This window comes from Paroedura picta, chromosome 5, assembly GCF_049243985.1.
Source record: "Paroedura picta isolate Pp20150507F chromosome 5, Ppicta_v3.0, whole genome shotgun sequence".
In the NCBI taxonomy this organism is placed as follows: Eukaryota; Metazoa; Chordata; class Lepidosauria; order Squamata; family Gekkonidae; genus Paroedura; species Paroedura picta.
In genome coordinates, this window is record NC_135373.1 from 58,529,165 (window position 1) to 58,548,671 (window position 19,507).

Sequence of the window (19,507 nt, forward strand, 5' to 3'; positions counted from 1 at the left end):
AGTAAACCTCAAGCGTATCAATCTGATCCGAATACAATGAAAGTAAACCTCAAGCGTATCAATCTGATCCGAATATCTATAAAACATAAAAGTCACAAGGCAATGGATCTATTTATATTTTACAAAATGCGGCTGAAATTCTTTAATTGGAGTTCACACCCCAAACGATAACAACCATCAAACCAAAGTTTAAAATAATTCAAGCAAGATGAAATAAATATTGGAACTTAGTTATGCAGGCTGTATTTTTAATACCAGTCACTTCTTTATTGAGTAATGTTAAATTAATATTTGTGGTCAGTAGTTTTGATATAAATACCGAGAAACAATATTGTATGCATTGACAGGGATAAATAATTCTTGACAGTTTCTTTCTGTTTGACTTCTTGTTTCTTTTACAAGAATATTTTCTCATCGGTGTTACATGTATAATTCAAAAGAAAGGATTGAAGCAGTTATAAATAACTATCCAACACATTATATAATTAAGTTCACTGGTATGGTCACCATTCATCAACAGCTGTACTGAAAACGTGGGGCTTTTATCAACTTTAACTCTGCAGTGGATTGTGTATGCCTAGTTGTGTGATGGACTATGGCTGAAGAATGTGGTAAACCTATCAGTCAAAACTCCCATCTTTGCTGTACTGGAAATAAGTATGTAGTATGACTCAATTATACTTAGTCATGTTTCCTGGACTTCCAATATATTGATGTAATTCAGTATACCTACTCTTATTTTGCTATGGCTTCTGTAGTCTCCTCTTTCAGAAGGCAAGCCTTTAACTAATTCTGCACTGCTGGTGCTTGAAGGCTGAAATGCAGCTCTATCTGCTGGAATGCTCTGCCCTCCAGTGGTTTCCATCTTGCTAGTTGAAGTGACAATTTCAGCACTATGGACAGAGGACATCTCTTTTTTGCAGCTGCAGTCTTGTATTAAATCACATTGTACGGCTGCATCAGTTTTCTCTGTTTCCCAAGCACATTTCTCTGTTTGGGACCAAGCATTATGCCTTGCCTTAGAATTCACATGCTTGTTTTTAAATGTTCCATGTGATATGATTTGCAGAGGAAGAACTATATCATCTTTTCTTAGATCAATCGTTGGTTTTACCTGGGGATGAATGTTGGCTTTGTCCCAACTTACAGAGTTACAAAGAATGAAGGGCGTGTCCATTGAGTGGACGTTGCACTGTGACCTTTGGCTTCCTAAAATTGCAAGCGGGTTTCCATTATTTCTTGGAATATAGTTTTCATAACAGGTTGACGCATTTCCTTCTTGATCTTCCTCAGCAGACTGCCAAAATAGATTGCTGTTAATGTTCCTTTCTCTATGAATGAATCACTACTATTGTTAATTTCACATAGTCATATAGCCTTGGAAAATTCAACCCCCGCGCTGGTATCATAACATACTTGTACAACAGAGCAGAATCACATGAATGTACAAAGTTGGTCAATAACAGTATTATCATGATTCAGTATTCAGTATTATCATGATTCAATGCAATGAACTAGATACATTTATGATATTTTAACATTAATATGTAGGGATTCATGAAAACAAGAGCCCTACTGGATCTGATCATTTTCCCTTTTAGTCCTGCATCGTGTTCCCCACAGAGAACTGTTCCCCAGTTGTGCTGGTAGGCCAATAATCCCATGGCTAGTAGCCACTGATGGACTGATCCTCCATATATTTTTCTTACCTCCTTTTAAAGCCATTTATGATCATGGCCATTGCTACTTCTAGTGGAGTAGATTCCACTATTTAATTACTCATTGAGAAGAATTTCCTGTCCCCCCACCCTGTCCTCACCTATTGTCCATCCATGACTGCCACCAAGTTCTAGCACTATGGAAGAATCCTTCTGTACAATAAGATATTGCATGAAGTAGAAAATTACTCAGCCAATGAAATCTTTCAAGGGCTGTTATACTCAGGAGTTTGATGCTGAAGTTGTACAATAAATTCAAAGTAAGGCAATGTTTGCCTTGGTTTTACCTCATCAAACGTCAAACTAATACATCTCTCTGTTTGCTCCGGAAAATAACTGGGGGACCAGCTGCTCAGCTGAGATTCATCATCTGGAGGAAAAAAGTCAACTTGTACAGAGGAACTCCAAGCACCAAAAATCTGTGAGAAATAACACTAACCCTCTGTGCATGCTCTTTTGTGTTAGACTGTTCTCGTTCGAAGTCAGAATGGGATTCATTAGATGGATATCCCACTGACCTACACAACTATCAAGTCTAGTGTTGATCCAGTTCCAACTTCTACAGTAAAGCATGTCTGGCATGCAGGAAGGAGTGCAGCTCCCCTGCTTTCCTCTGTGATATTTTCTGCACAAGACACCATCTCTCTCTCTCTCACACACACACACACCAGGAGTTTCAGGTTCTATCTAATAAACTGAACACAAGATATAGTCGTAACTTGGCAAGCATTCATGTCAGACTTTGGGCTGTTCAGCTCATAGTCATAAGCAGGGGACTGATTGTTTGGGCTGTTTGGCTGACTGTGCACCATGACTTCCTTTGTTGGACAGACCTTCCACATGCTCCTTCCACTCACCTCCGCCGCAGCCTCTGTTGCTCTACAGGGCATATCTCTCAACAGCTCCCTGAGGCTGCCTACAGAGTGGTGGGGAGGCCAGACATTTAGCTTGCAAGCAGTTGCCACAGTCAAGCACAGTGGGTTCACCTCTTGAACCCACCCACCAAGAAATGTATAGCTTCCTTAGTGAACAGTACAGTAAACCGGTATCCTAAAGTATATACAGGCCTCCACTTGTTCAATGTACATGATTTAGTTGTTGCAACATTTTTGAAACAATGATTCAATATGTTGCCACTAGAAACATTATGGTGATGTTGTATTTACAAATTAGCTAGCTGTGATATCCTAGTAAACCTAGTAAATACTGATTACAACAATGTGAAAATTCTTTGGTTTGAGAAGCTTCACTGAAAACAAGGGAGGATGGGGATTGAGCAGTTTTCTTTTGTACAACAGAACACAGTTTAATTATGGAATTCATATAGTTAAGTAGTAAAAGTTAAAAAAAATAGAACAATAGAGATCCTTCCTTTGGTTACAAAACATTAGAATGGATGGGTTACAAAATCATTGCCCAGAGGTGGAATGCAGATGTGGGGAATAGATCAGGGTAAGAAGGAACTGACATTTCTTTTTGATGCTGGGAACCACTTTAAAGAGCTGATGTTTGAGGACTGGGACAAACATCATTAAAATGTGCTTCCTAGAAGGGGCCATTAAGATACCTTACAACTAAATGTTTCCTCTTTATTCTGTTGGGTAAATCACAAAGCAAAAAAAAGGTTTGTTCTTCTTGACTCAAATGTCAATTTTTATTTTATGCACTGAAAGGACAATTAAGACACCATGAAAGCAATTACTGACCATTTTCTCTTGAAGGCTTTGAACTCTGGCTATGATTAGTGCACACTTCCTCATCGGTCTTTTGGAGAAAATAAAGACATTACTACAGATTCACATATAATACTGTTTTTGTATTGATTTCAGTTATCCCAAAGAAGTCACGGCTTATCTATCTACCATGGTTAAAAACATGAGGATAGTTGGCTCACTTGTGAAAATGACCTCTGCTTTCCAACACTGTATGTCTTATGGCAAAAAGAGACTACTGGAGCTTGGTCTTTCAAGGATCTCCTCACCTAAAGCTACAAGTTGTTTGGCTTGAACTCCACTGTTGGTATATTTTAGAGAGAGCCTCTAAAGAGCCACACCTGGTATGAAGACCAAAAACACACAGTCCTTTGCACATTTATGGCTTACTGAGAGGAAAAAAAATAAGGCCTAATCGGGGTTTGAGTACCCATATGATGCTGTACTCTGCTGTGAAATTACAGAACTTTGTTCCAGCTTCAGGTTGCTGGCAATGGCCTGTGAATCTTCTCCTCACTCTCCAGCAGTCTGAGATGTTCCCTGTCCTGGCCTTACCCAGACAAGATAACCTTTCATCTCCTGCCAGAATCATCTACCCATTATCCTACTCTTTTCTAGCTTCTCTTCCCCTGTCTCCATTCCTGCAATGCCTTGCCTTCTTCCTGTTATGTGTTATCTGGCACTCAAATTCATAACACTAAAGCAAACTAGTAGAAGGGGAAGGAAAGCAAGTTGGAACACTGGTGAATAAAGAACATCTGATCTTCTCATCTTCTCCTTTGTGAGAGAGACATAAAATACAGTGTTCATTGTGAAGAGGAGCTCTCAAGTAGGTCAAAAACTGGCTCTTGGCTCAAATGAGATAAAACACTTTATGAAAGCTAATATTGAGCTGAGTGCCCTGTTCCTCCTCATCAGCACAAGCTTCATATCTGGCATAAATCCTTGGGAATTTGCCCACTGATGGGTGGCAATTAGCCAGTCATCTCTGAGCTAGTAATAGTTTCCCCCTTCATAATTAACTCCCCCCAACAGCTGATTCACCCATTTCAAAACAAGTCAGCTGCCAGCTTTCTTACCTTCTGTGACATTTCCATATTTACTTCACTCTAGCAGGCTAGCTGTGCTCTGGCAGAAATCACTTTGCACAGAACCTTTTATGTTTTTTATCATCTTGAGGTTGAGAGTGGAAATGATAAGTGAAAGGACAAGATTTCTGTCTGTTAGAGGTTGCAGATAAAAAGGATCAGATCTGCTCTATGCAGAGAGCATCAAAATTCCACTCCAAGGTGGTAACCCACATCATCAGCCAAGGAAAGGGGAGTTGTGTGTGTTGCAAAATTATACTAATCAAGCATATATTTGCATGGTTAATAAATGTTGAATACTGCTGGAATTTTGTTTCTGCTAGATTATTTCTTCAGTGATCAAAAAGGAACAAGCAAAGGGCTACACAAAACACAGGAAATCCCACACTGCCTCATCTTCTGAATATCATTGATATAATTCACTCCCTTCTAAGCCCATCTTCTGAGCCATGAAACTTATGGGCTTTTTTTGCTGAATTCTTCAGCTATGTAAATCCACATTTCTATGGTGTGATGGATATTTATTATTCATCTTATATGCCACCCTTCTTTGCAAGCAAGCTTGGAGCAGTTTACAGCAAACACACATAGAAATATATCTAGTTCCTTTCCCTCCCTTTATAATGCTCTTTGGCTTCAAGTCTTGTCATTATATTTTATCACATGGGGAATTACAAAAGTTTATTAATTTTAATTTTATATTGAGTTGCCAAGAGATAGAATGCCAGTGATCTGGTACCATATGGATCCACTTCCCATAATAGAAAAGATATTTTTTCTCCTCCAACACAAGGTCAGTCCTGGTCTATTTATTGATAGACACCAGGGAATGGGATTTGTTTAATGAAAGCTTATTTTGCTGATCAATAGAATAGCTGTGGCATTGCTGTGCAACTGATAAAGTACACAGAGCCTTCTGGCTGCAATTATCCACTATACAAACCCTTCCAGTAACCCCATATTGTTATCTGAAGCTACCTCATGGCTGGTAACATCCTAGAGACCTTAGGCAAGAAGCCTGATGCTTCATACCCATCCCACCATTTGCCATATTGAGCAGGGCCTTACAAAGAATTTCTCGAGTACTAAGGAAATGCAAGTGCCACACAAGCATAAACGGCTGATGCTGTGACCAAGAATATGTCAACCTTCTGCTCGCACTGAGATCTTTCAACCTGGTTCTCTATAGGCAGGACTATATGTGTCACCAAAAGGCAAGTGTGCTGCTAAAAACTGTAGACCCATATTGAGTTTTCTTAGGATTTCTCACCACACTACATTTCCTCATCCCATAGCAGGGAGTTGTGAATGCACAACAGTGATATCCTGTTATCCTTCCCCCTCCCCATAACTAAATGTTGCGAGCTGAGGAGAAGACACTGACAAAGACATGCCATTTTTGAAAGAAAACCCATGTTCTATGTTCCAAAGTCAATCTGTGTCAATGCGCTGGCTATTTAAAAAATTCAAATGAAGCTATCACCTAAAACAGTGTTAGGTAGCGAGAACTGGGGAAAGAGAAGGGACAAAGACCCGTTATGCACAGCCACACTGGGCTGCTGTTGGGCATTGCGCCGGGGCAGGATGCCCTGGCACTTCCGGTGTACTCACACAGGAGGAATCCCCTGGAGTATGCGGGCTGCCCTAGCGTAGTGCAGGTGCACACACACGCATGTGCACAACACCGTGACTGGAAAGCCCAACTCGCTGCCTGGAGGCAGCAATAGCGAGGAGGTTAGGGGGGAATGGAGGGAATGGGGGCCCCCACTGCACAATGGTGGGAAGTGGCATGCCACTCTCTAACCAAGGTAGGGTTGGGGGGAGGACTCCCCAGTCATTTCCGCTGAGCCGACAGGGGAGTCCAGTGTCCCTCCAGGGACACTGTAGGTTGAGGGAAGGGCTGGGCCAAAAGGCCCAGCTCTTTCTCTTATGCACGGGGCTGGCCCGACCCAGCCCCTGCTGCCACCTGGCTGGCACCCGCTGCATCGCAGGGAACACGGAAGATTCCGCATTCCCTTGTTGTGTGTCTTCTGGGGTGCTGTCCCGGGCCAGGGCTGGGATGGCGACAGCAGGGGGCATAATCGGGGCTGCCCTGCTGCTGCTATCCCGGATTTCTAGCCCCGTGTATAATCGGTCAATAAGATTTCACTCTAGATACTTCATGGATAAGTAGGGAATATTTCAAAGGTTTTTCTGAAATGTTGGTCATATTGTGATGTATCTATGGCCCAAACTGAGAGGGAAGGTAGCATGGGATAGCCCAATACAATGCAATTTCAGAAGCTAAACCGGGAGGCACCAAGGAGGCCTTGGAAGAGGAAGGCAATGGGAAACCACCTCTGCTTCTCACTTGCCTTGTTGGGGTCACCATAAGTCAGCTGCAATTCGATGGCACTTCCCATAAACACAAGGGCCAAACTAAATGTTACTGTTTTTAAAGAGAAGTGTTTTTAGTACATGGCATTTTTTTGCTCCAGGCAGTTGGCAGCCACACATTGAATACTTTCCTCTTGCCCATAAACTCTCTGTTAGTGGATCCTTTGTGTGCTCATTTCATTCAATTTTCAGTACAAAATAATAGCACATATAGGCAATACTGAAAATATGACAAATTGACTTATATCTGCTTCAATTTATACAAAACAAACAAACAAATAAATAAATGAATGAATGAATGAATGAATGAATGAATGAATGAATGAATACCTTTCCGAGTCCAAAGATATGCAAATGATTCAGATTGGGTTCTGCCAGGATACCCTCTGGGCTGTAAAATATAGAGCAAAAAGGTAACTTCCACTGACATTTCAGCCTCTGATCCCCAAACTGAAGTTTAATTAATTAATGAATTAATATTAATAATAATAGTGACTCTGTTGCTATAATACTGATATTGGTGTACTATATGGTAGCTACAAACTATTTAACCCCAATGTTGACTCTAATTAGCAGATATATCATAGAGGTCACTGAATTTTTGATCTCTTTTGAAATCTTGGATATCTAGTATGAGTGACTCTGACTTTAAAGCATCCTTTCTACATGCCACCGTAATACTGAATAACTTGCACCAATAGACAGACCGACGGAGTGTGACCCTGGACCTCTCAAAAGCTTTCAGTACTATTGATCATGGTATCCTTCTGGGACCACCTGTTTGGAATAGCATTGGGAGGCCCTTTTCTGCAGTGATTCTGGTTCTTCCTGGACAGTAGGTTTCAGAAAGTGGTTCTTGAGAACTGCTACTCAGCCCCTTGGCCTTTGACCTATGTGGTTCCACAAGACTCCAGCTTGTCACCTATGCTTTGTAACATACAGGCAGCTACTGAATGAGGTCATCCAGAGATTTGGGATGGGCTGTCACCAATACACTCAGCTGTATTTCATATTTCCACACTTACAGGCTGTAGAAGCCCTGATAAGGATGGGCACAAACCAAGAAAATGTGATTAAATTCATGGTTTGAACTGAACCTGGTTTGTTTGTGAACCAAACCAGTTTGTGGTTTCTGGCCCCACAGTAGAGCAACTAAGAAAGAGGGAGCAGCTTGCTCCTGCTCAGCTGTTTCAGGCTGTCTTTTGCAGTCCCTTTAAAGCTTAAAGGGACTATATAAGACAACTCAAAAAACCACTGCGTAATAGGGGGGCACCCCCCTGCTACTCAGCGGTTTCAGGATGTTTTGTGCAGTACTAGCTGCTCTCCTCAATTAGCTGTTTAAACTGTAAAGGAACTGCACAAACCAGAACAACTGAACTGTATTTGTAGTTTTTGCAGGGAACAGAAAGCAGGGGTTTGAAGGGACTGGTCCATTCACGAACTGCCATGAACTGCTTTAAAAAGTTCATGGAAGTTCAGGGCAGTAGATCTATCACAAACTTCGGATTGTTAACTGCAAACAGCAAAATTAGTGATGATTTTTTTTCGTGGTTCAGCTTGTGTCCATCTCTCAACCCTGAACCAGTGCCTGGAAGCACCTTTGCCATAGATGCAGGCTAATAAACTGAAGCCTAATCCTAACAAGATGGAAGTATTACTAGTGAGTGGAAGGTGTGACTTTGGATTTAAAGTGTTACCTGTTCTGAGTGGGATTACACTCCCCTTGAAGGAACAGTTTCTTCATCTTGAAGGTGTTCTTGGATCTAAACTAACTTCTTGTTAAGCAAGTGGAAGTTGTGGCCAAAAGTGCCTTTCACAAGTTTTGACTGTTACCCAGCTGTGACCTTTCTTGGGCAGAAAAGATCTGGCCATTCTGGTACATGCCCTGTATATAGCTAGTTTAGATTACCACAGTAAGCTCTACATGGGGCTGCTTTCAATTAGTGCAGACTGTTCCAGCCAAGATATTGACTGAGGTCAAAATCCATATTATGTTACTCTTGACCCATCTATACAATTCAAGGTGCTGGTGTTGACCTTAAAAGCTCTATCAAAGCCTTATATGGTTTGGAACCAACATACCTGAAGGACTGCCTAAACCCTTGAGAATCTGCCTGACTACAGTCATCCCTGCTTCATGCACCCCCACCTTCTGAGATTAGCTGGGTGGCAACCCATGAAGAAGCCATCTTCATCCTGGCACCAAAGCTTTGAACTTTTTCCCTAGGAAAATTTGTCTGTCTCCTTCTTTTGCCATCTTCTGCCAATGGGTGAACAGGTTTCCTCCCGTTTGGATTCCCTCAGTAATCTTTCCTTCCTAACCTTTTTTAATGTATGAATTCTATTATAAATTTGTTTTTCAACTCCAGTTTAATTATATACATGATTTATAAATTATTTGGATGAAGGAATAGTGGGAGTATTTACTAAATTTGCAGATAACACTAAACTGGGAGAGGTAGCAAATACACCAGAAGTCAGAATCAGAATACAAAACCCTGACAGGCTAGAAAACTGGGATAAAGGGATAAAATGAATTTCAACAGTGATAAATATAAAGTTTTTCATTTAGGTAGGAAAAAATCATATGCATCACTATAGGATGGGCAAAACTTGTCTTGGCAGTAGAAGGACCACCTCTGAAGGACCACCGTCAGAAGCAGAGAGAGAAGAAAAGCTGGTAGAGGAATATAGGAGAACTTTTAAAACACACATGAAAACAAGATTAAGGAGAGAAAGATCCCTGGAGAGACGATTCCCAAAAGCCAACTTCCTACTTAGAATAACATAGGAGAAAGACAGGCAACTGGGAAAGGGGTGTATTCTCCCTCCCCAGCTGGAAACGGAAAGATCAGCCTACAACCTGCCTCCAGGGTCTGTTAGCGGGAGAGGACCCGACCATCCCAGAATGCCCTCTTCTTCTCAAATGAAAAATATACTCATTTTACTTTTAATGCATAGCATCTATTGCTAATTAAATACTATTACAGCTCATTCTTTTTTTACTTTCAGCAATTATTTGTGGACAGATAAACTACTTCACTGCATTAGAATTTGTTGTTTACTTTCACTGATTGTGTCATTATCTTCAAAAACATATTGACGGAATTAGAAAAATAATAATCCATTCAAAATGTCCATAGATTCAGGTGGTAGCCATGGTGGTCTGGAGTAATAGATCTGAGTCCAGTGGCACCTGGCTTAAACCTAGAATTAAACTTTGTTGGTCTTAAAGGTGATGCTGGACTCAAACTGTGACCAAGATGTCCATAGTAAAAGCAGTGCAGGATATAATAAAGCATTCTAATGACACTTTTGAGCTTCAGTTCATAACTATATGTCACAATGCAGCCTTTCATTTCCCAGCATGGGAGTATTTTGTCTGCTTTTTACTTATTATTGTAACTGTGTAATAGCTTTAACTTTCTTACATGTACAGGAATAAAATACATGTATATTATTTGTCTCTGTATACCAAACACCTTATATCTTCAGTTCTGGAATCCATCTAGTAGATACAGATTCAACTATATACTTGTATATATGAATTGGTGTTTAATAAACACAAATAGAGCTTACTTTTGCTTTAAGTAATTGTGCATATTTGCTGTTGCCTTAATCTTTTGGGTGATACATCCCCCTACAATAAAAGAACAACTGTCAAAACCAAATATTTCCATAATAACAACAACACCCCAATTCAAATTTGTATGCTAGGTATGTAAACTTGGGCTTATTCTTCTCATAGAATAGCCTTCCTATTAAATTCATTGACAGGACTTGATTCACGGGAATGTTGTCCCTCTCTAACAAAGTGAAAGGGGAAGACCCACATGAACAGAGGCTGCATGTATATACTGAACTCTACATTAAGATGCATACCCACAATCTAATAATTGAGTTTGTGTTCAATAGTGATTGGGATATTAGATTAGGATTGAGGAGCCCCAGATTCAAATTCTCACCTCAGACATAAAGCTGTTTGGATGACTCTGGACTCAGGCTGAGCTCAACAGACTTGTTGTGAGTAAAGGAGAGGAGATAATCGAGTATTCTACCCTGAGCTCCTTGGATATAAAGCAGCATAAAAATGTAATGCACTACTCATGACTACACTTGTCCAAGTTCTTAAAATAAGGAGGGGCTCTTGTGGGTGGGTGGCTCAGGAAGCCAGCTCACTTGTCACAGCAGCAGCTTGCCCTGCCCTGCATGAAAATACAAAAGGACTTCTGCATTGTGTTAAGTTTCTTATATCACAGATTTTTACCTGTACTCTCAGAGCTAGTACTATCCTTTTGCTCTTCAGGCAACATTAAAAGATTTCGGTCTTGGATCCAGTACTCTTGCAGGTGATTCTTAGTGGGCTCCTCAGGAAGCACACAAAAGCTTTGTGTGTTTTGCAAGTAAATCTGCTCCGGTACTGTGAAAATACTTTCAAGGTTCCTCTCAGCAGGAGATCTTTTTGCACAGCTTGCCATCTGAGGCCTTTCTTTCACATTGTAAGGAGGATTATATATGCTCGATGTTTGATTTACATTACATGAATCTGTAAGAGGCTGGCTTATAATATTTTTGTTAGAAAAAGAATGATAAATTTCTGAGGAAAAAACAGCTGGAAATGGATGATTCTCCTCTTCAAACAATGCAGCAATGGGCTGGGTATCTTTGGTACCGTTCAATGTCTCTTTCTCACACATAATACCAAGCGATGGCTCTTCTCTTTTACAGTTCTTGAAATCTTTGCCTGCAGTCACCTTGGGAGACTTTCCAAATGCGTCACTACATCCTGGACTAGAGGAGAAAAGAAATGGTTGTCCACATAAAACGAAGCAAAATCAGAAATGCTCACAATATGCTACCAATATCCTTATGAAAGTTTTAAAAGCTATTATTCTTCACATCTACATATCCTGCTCTCCTCTCTCACTCTCTCAAGAACTGAGATCATCTCTCAGGAATTTAACCCCACTGTAATCATCTTGTATACCCTACCTGTAGCCACTTTGTTCCTCCCCATCATCACTTTATCCATACCCCAACCCATTACCACTTTCTTTTCTCCCAGCCTCCCAGCCACTTTTCCTATTCCTCTTCCCCTCTCCCTGGATAATTATTTGCTTCCATTCACAATGCCTTGGTTGCTAGGAAACCAAACAATGCAGACCATGATCCTGAACGGTCTCTGATCTCAGCATTTTTAAAAGTTCTCCAGTTGCTGGAGCTTCCTTAATAATAATAAAAATAATATATTTTAAAAGACCTCCTCCACATACTTTCTGGACTATTTCTGCAAAATTAGGGAGATCTCCTGAGTTTTCAGAAACTGCCCCACAGTCTCTCTCTTGCCCATTTGATGGATTTCTGGTCCCTCTCTAAGGGCAAGTTCAGAAGTAGTTATAAAGATTCAGAAGCATATCTGTTTATTCAGGCAACTGTGATGAGCTAGTCCAACCACTGCATGTCACTGCTGCTCCATTTCAGTAAATTAGTCAGTAGCTGTAGAAGAGGAGCAGAAATCACTTCTGCATGAAGAGGCATGCAAAGCTATCAACAAAATAAAAGCCTGAATAGATAAGATGCTAAATGAGAATTGGGTTTCAGGAAACCCCAACCCAACTTACAGTTCATATGTGGCCTGGCACTCACCTTAAAAAACAGTGGGGGCAGGAATCGACTCCTGAGTGTGGCACAGGGGAAGGAGGCGTGTCATAGTTTCATCCCTGGGCAGACACAAGTAAGACAAGCAGCCTATCCCCAGTGGCCCTTTGATGATGGAGGGTACAAGTGAATGAGGAAGCTGCTCCTCCTGCAGCAATCAAAAGCCAATTTGCCTTCCCTCCTGCTGTCTTAAAGATGAGTTCAGGGTTACACATTAAATGAGAGTTGGGTAGGATTTTGCCCAACTCAGCTCATATGTATCAAATCACCTCATCAGACCCCAATGTATATAAGCCTAAATTGTACAACCATCTCTATACTACAAATCATAATGTACAAATTCTAGGTCTGGCCTTAAAGAACATGGGTTGTTATATGGATGTAGTTCATAGTACAAATGTGCCAGTCCAGTACATGGATGTCAGAGTTTCATGCCCACACCGGCTGTGCCACCAGAAGCACTGCTCGACCCACTGCTGGTGCAGCCGAAAGATGCGGCCTTGAATGTGCCAGATGATGAGCAGGCTGGGCCCAGTCCTTTGTGCCAGCATAGATCAAGCCCCAGGACAAGATATAACACCCATGCCTACCTACTCAACTGCAGGAAAGAGGGAATCAATGGTTTGTCAGCTTCTGGGTCACTGATATTTCTTTGCTTGCATGCTGCGTTTGAAAGCCATGATTCTTCAGGTACAATGTTTGCTGACTAAGAAATTGATATTAATACATTATAAATGCAGCAATGATACTTTTTGATCTTTAAAATGGATTTTGAAAGTATGAATAATTTGTGACCACACACAGGGGTAAAACACGAATGGCTTCCTGTTTGCAAACGCGGGATGATAAATCTCTTGTTTGCAGCCCTCCTCACAGAAGACCCTTCCCGCATTTTCCCTCTGCCCTGTCATGGTTTTATATGGTAACTAGATTCAAAGCCTGTTCGTGAGAATGGACTTTGAAAGCTCCCTTCCCATGTGCTTCTAGGCCCGAGGGGAAAGCCTCCGTTTTTACTCACAGTGTCCTGCCGCTTCCCTGTGGCTTTCTGGCCTGTCTTAGTGAGGGCCTAGAAGCCTTTCTGGCCTGGCCTGGTGAGGGCCTAGATTGTGCCCTCACCCGATTGTCTAGAACTGCTGTCTGTCCTGGTGAGGGGCCTTAGCCAAATATGAGTACAGCGAAAGCTGTATAAAGATGCCACAGCACAGATGCATTTTTAATAAAAACCAACACTGCCACATTGCTATAGAGAAATGCCAGACCAAACTAAATAACACAGATAATTTTAAATAGTTTAAATTGTCCTTAAGTTCATAATGACAGAGTTGGACAGTGGAACTCTGCCTAGTCCTTGCTGAATTGTCAAGTTTACAAACGCTTAAGGGGACAATCACCAGCAACAAGGGTGGTCAGACTGCTGACCAAGGGCTTGGACTTATCTAGAGACAAAACACAAAACTTGGTATAGCTCTAGTGATATCACCTTGTTTTAGTGGCTGCTAGAGCCAAACACACCTGTTAAATCTAGGAGCAGACAAAGTATGCTTTTTAAAGGCCATATGCCTACAAGTCTGGTTCACATGATGCTCTATTAACTACATCATCACACCTGTTTTTTTTAGCCTAGTCTGGCTTGCTCTTGTTAGATCTCAGAAGCTAAGCAACCTTAGCTGTGGGTAGAATTTGGGTGGGAGAACACTAAGGAAATCCAGGGTTAATATGTAGAGGCAGGCAATGGTAAACCACCTCTGTTCATCTCTTGCCTTGAACAAACTAGGGGGTTGCCATAAACTAGCTGTGGCTTGATGGCCCTTCACACACCCAATCTTTTTTAACAAGTCAGAACAACAAATAAGGTATATCCTGTCTGGACACGTGATTAACTATGTAAACCACAGGTAATCCCAATGAGATGAGAACAATATTTTTAAGGACAACCCTTACTCTGCAATCCAAAAGAGTGTTTCCTCTCATGGAATTATGTGCTAACAATATAGTGATTGATATGTTTATAAATGCTATTCTCAAACAATGTTTTCAATGTGTATTGATGTTTGTAGGTTTTTAATTTGAGGAAAGGCAGCTGAAAATAATACATAATAGCTGCAAATTACCATGAACTAATGTTTTATCATACAAGGTCATGAGAATTCCCCAAGAATTAATCTATGGGTGCAAAATATTATGAGTGTCATTAAGAAGGTTTAGTAAGAGGATAATTACACATAGCTTACCTCAAAACATACATTCTCTTTTTCTAAAAGATATTTTCTTCTGTTTTCTAGTACTTCTTTTTGTAGCCTATTAAGAAAATGGGACAGGGAAACAAATACATTGTTCTGTTTTCAACATTATTAATGATTTCAGGATTTTCCATCTTTGAAGACCTAGATAAGAGGTATGCTTGGTATCCCAACCAACGTTGTGGAAAGGCTAGCATTTAACATCAAATAGTGACCTATTCTAGAGGAGAAGAGTTGATTTTTATATGCCGCTTTTCTCTACCAGGAGTGTCAAAGCAGCTCACAATCACCTTTCCCTTTCCTCTCCCACAACAGACACTCTGTGACGTAGGTCATTTATTTCTGGGAGAGCCCTGATATTACTGCTCAGTCAGAACAGCTTTATCAGTGCTGTGGTGAGCCCAAGGTCACCCATCTGGCTGCATGCGGAGGAGGAGCGGGAAATCAAGCCCGGCTCGCCTGATTAGAAGTCTGCATTCCTAACCATTACACTAAGCCACTATGGAAATGGTCTGAGTGACCCTGGGCCGATCAGTTGAGCTCAGGCTATAACATACTTTCCAGAGCTGCTATAGAACAAACATGGGTACTGTTCATGGTAAACATCATGGTGGATGGTTGGGATAAAAACAATGATGAAATGGAAGGGCAGGCTACAAACAGTGATAAAATGTGACTGAATGGGGCCAGGGTATTATTTGATATCAGGAAAAAAAATTTCACAGTCAGAGTAGTTCAGCAGTGGAATAGGCTGCCTAAGGAGGTAGTGAGCTCCCCCTCACTGGCAGTCTTCAAGCAAAGGTTGGATACACACTTTTCTTGGATGCTTTAGGATGCTTAGGGTTAATCCTGCGTTGAGCAGGGGGTTGGACTAGATGGCCTGTATGGCCCCTTCCAACTCTATGATTCTATGATTCTATGATTGATGACACACAGCAACCTTTCTAAAGCTAAACAGATACAATACTTTCTATAGGCCATATATATACCACCTGTAAAGGATGATATTCCACTAGACTTCTCTAGAATGATGATTAGGATATTTGGTTTTAAACTAATTTGTTGACCGCCCCCTTCTGCCTCCAGTGCAGAAAAATAGCAATATCCCTTAGTTACTGTTTGCAGAAAGCACAGGAAAATTCTACAAACTTATTGTAAACTGGAAACATCTTCATTCTAATGGAACAAAGATGAAGGCACATAGAAGGCTTTTTGACTTGCAAATGCAATTGAGAAGTCTTCATTTTAGCACATAGTCTTACACATATGATGAAATTTCATATCCATTTCTATATAATATTTATATATTATAAGTAAAAAATGTTTCAAAGGATCACTGTATAATGTACCTGTTCTGCATGTCACCAAGGAATGATTTTGATGGTTTATGTTCTGGTGTTTTGGGGATTTCCATACTGCGCCACCTCCCAGGAACTTGGTTAATATCCACATAAACTGGCTTTTGAACTTTGTCTGTAATAAAATGGTCAGAAAGTCAGCAGCTGTTTCAGTGAACTGTAGAAATAAATCTAATTATTCAACAAGAATATGCAACCGCACATCTCAATAAGTATTGGCAGGTAAGAGGGCAGTGTTGGCGGAATAAGGACGCGACACTGTTTAGTTTGGCTTAAATAGGCCACAGCTTTTTTATTTCAACCTGCCTCCTTGAGGAGGGTTGGCACTGCCTGGAACAATGAGCCACCTAAGCAGCCAGCCGGCTGCTGCCCCACGAACCAGCAATAAGGAGCCCATCACTAATCCCCGCTGGGATACGGGTCTCCTTATGTGGCCCTGCTAAATGGGAGGCGACCCTGATGGGGGAGCCAAAGGGCGCAAACCTCCTTGGCATCCCCCGGAGTCGCCCGGTCAATAACGAGCCGCATTAACCTACCCCGCCGGGCAGGCCTGCTCGTGACTTACCACCCCTTTAAAGGGGTCCCAACCCTTGTGGGGAGACCGATCACACACCGGCTCCCCACTAAACAGGCTCATTATCCAGTGCAGACCCCGCTGTGACGAAAACATATATAAAACCAACAATCAATTATAACAAGGGAGGGAGGGTGGGCAACTCGTCGCCGTCTTGGCAAGAGGCGGGAAAGACACCCAGGCAGCGTCCTATATCAGACGCTCCTGGCCCTGCCTCCTGCCGCGCGCGCTGCAACGCAGAGAAGCCTCCAGCTGGGCCCGCCCGTGCCGCCTCCTTACCCGCTCGCCCTCCACCCGCCAAATGGCGACCCGGGTAAGTCCCGGCCTCCTATTCTTTTTGTCATTGTTGATGCACTAGCATAATACTATCAATGAGGTTTTTCTGAAAACTGCAACAAGTAAAATTTGAATGAGCATGTTGATAATTCAGATCTGATAGAGTGGTTAGAGAGGTATAGAACAGTTAAAAGTTAAGTGACATTTTGTTGTATGAAATGATTGTTTAATTTTCAAAGCTTGAAAATTAAATTTGCCATTACACTCACCAGGATGATTTTTCTTGGTGGATATCTGGTTAACAACATGCAGATTAAGGAGGTCTAAACTGATGGCAGAACGCTTAAGGGGAGATTCCCCCAATGCCTTCATCTTAGATTTCAGCCTTTCCTTTTCAAAAAAGTCCTATTACATTGAAAGAGTTGGGGGAAATGTTATATCAGTGTAGATTTCCAAACTAGTAATTCAGGATATCATTTATATTTATCTTTCACACCATCCTAAAGCTCAAGGTGGCTTATAACTGAAATTTTACATTGGCAGACAGGAGGGGAAGAGCCTCAAAATAGCTGGAACTTTTTGCAGAAAAAGAGTTTGTGCAGGAAGAGAGTCTGATATCCAGGGAGTAGACTCACAACATTAGAACCCCCCAAATACACTGCATTTCCTCCTGGACAAGAAAAACATATGCAGTAGTAGAGATAGGGTGCCAATAAATTTCCACCTGGCCAAAGGCATTTCTATTGTCAAAGGCATTTCTCACATGTCACCTGCTTCTCTGTGCAGAAAAGGATCCCATGAAAGGCACTCATCGGATGCCTCCCCACTTGAGGTTCCAGTGAAGTCTCAGCAATAATCAGAACTAATAATAGCTTAATACATGGGAGGATCAACCAGGTAATCAGCCTTATCATAAAGCTATCAACAGCCACCAGACACTCCAGGGTCTTTGTCCTCTCAAGTTGTTGCTGTTATTTAAATTTATTTCCCGCCACTCCCGAAACCAGCTCGTGGTGGGTTAAAAGTTGTCCATGCTAAAACCCAAATAAAACCTCATTAAAACAAGGACATAGAAAATCATACAACAAATATAACCAGAATAAACACGGCAGTATTAGTCTGTTTCCCATCCCCCCAATAAAACACCTAATAAAGGGCGTGAGAAGAGGGGGGCCTTAGAGAACAGATGGTCTCAACAGATGGCCTAGCGTGGCAGGGGGCGGGGAGCCCTAATCAGAGCCCCAATCAGATCAAACTGTCCTCTTGACACTGGGCAACTCTCACAGGGAGAAGTTCAGTTCAGCCCTTCCAAATTTTCTTGCTGGACAGTTAAACCCAAATTGCCCTGGATGGAACGAAGCATCCTGACAGCAGGACTTTTAATAAATAAAATACATCTATGGAAAAAACTGATTTATATTTCAGGTTTTAGCATGTTTAAATGAACCTAATTATTAGATGTGGAGAAAAGCTGGGAACCATATTTTATAGAGGCTTATTTAGCATCTGGGCTTGTGCATATTTAACCTGGGTGTAACCAGAGGATGGGGCCTGAGCCCAATGACTTTTTATGCATAGTTCTTAGCCTCTGGCTCACACCCTGAGGCCCTGATGGAAGCCAGGCCAATGGATCCAGAACTTGCCTAAGATTTGGATTCATGTTTATTAACCCTGTGGAAGGGAGCCACTGCACCCACACAGGATAAGCCAAACTCCTGCCCTTTCCTGCATGTGGAAGAAAATGGCCAGAACTACCTCATTCTGGAGAGTTGCATCATAAGCGCATTGTGAGGCAAGCAGTTTTATTATCCATCCATTCCTGAATAATCCCTAGCACTGAATTTTGTTTTTTCACTGCTACTGCATACTCATGTTTTCATTGAGCTAATCATTATACTGAATAAATCCATTAAAAAACAGTGATTCATTCTAACTTAAGTGGTATTATGTAATGTGAACTAATGGTTTTTTTCACAATTAATTTACAGTCACAATATGATAGACTCCCCAAACCTAAAAGAGAGCTGTTGCTTAAAGGAGTATTGCCAACATTGAACAGATTTTAGGGACACAGTATCTCTGCAAATATGCTTCTGTAAAAGTGGACAACTTGTTGAGTAATGACACCAAGAATTGAGTAGGGGCTATAAACATTGGGTTGGATCCAGAGAACTGTAAGAAGGGGGGGGGGGGCGTTAGCCTCTACAGCGCTTCAACAAATGCATAATGAGCCCTACACATGCATTAACATCTAGGTTCTGTTTATCGCATTGTTATCTGCTCTTCTTGTAAGGAGCTGAAGGTGGTGTATATAGAACTTTATTTTATCCTCAACAGCCCTGTGAGGTAGGTCAATCTGAGTGACTTGATATCCCCAGTCCTAACCCAATACTCTAACATGCATGGCAAAGTGTATCTTTGGATCTAACTCATTGGGAATACTGAACATATGAAGCTGCCTTATACTGAGTCAAACTATTGGTCCATCAAAGTCAGTATTGCCTAGT

At 41.4% G+C, this 19,507-nt stretch overlaps 1 protein-coding gene across 3 annotated transcripts in view; it reads right to left on the reverse strand.

Annotated features, from left to right (window-relative positions):
* The window catches only part of REDIC1 (regulator of DNA class I crossover intermediates 1), a 22,504-nt gene continuing 2,997 nt past the window's right edge, over positions 1-19,507 (reverse strand). For 2 of the 3 annotated variants that reach the window (XM_077338199.1, XM_077338198.1), the window contains exons 3-11: positions 16,142-16,265; positions 14,784-14,850; positions 13,143-13,258; positions 11,162-11,685; positions 10,474-10,534; positions 7,225-7,285; positions 3,425-3,482; positions 2,006-2,088; positions 1-1,297 (exon numbers count right to left, since the gene is read on the reverse strand). In XM_077338199.1, coding sequence (XP_077194314.1) covers positions 686-1,297; positions 2,006-2,088; positions 3,425-3,482; positions 7,225-7,285; positions 10,474-10,534; positions 11,162-11,685; positions 13,143-13,258; positions 14,784-14,850; positions 16,142-16,206 — 1,647 coding nt within the window. In that variant the 5' untranslated portion in view covers positions 16,207-16,265 and the 3' untranslated portion in view covers positions 1-685. Of the gene's footprint in view, positions 1,298-2,005; positions 2,089-3,424; positions 3,483-7,224; positions 7,286-10,473; positions 10,535-11,161; positions 11,686-13,142; positions 13,259-14,783; positions 14,851-16,141; positions 16,266-17,269; positions 17,406-19,507 lie in introns of all 3 variants that reach the window. The other variant, XM_077338197.1, reaches the window with a different exon arrangement.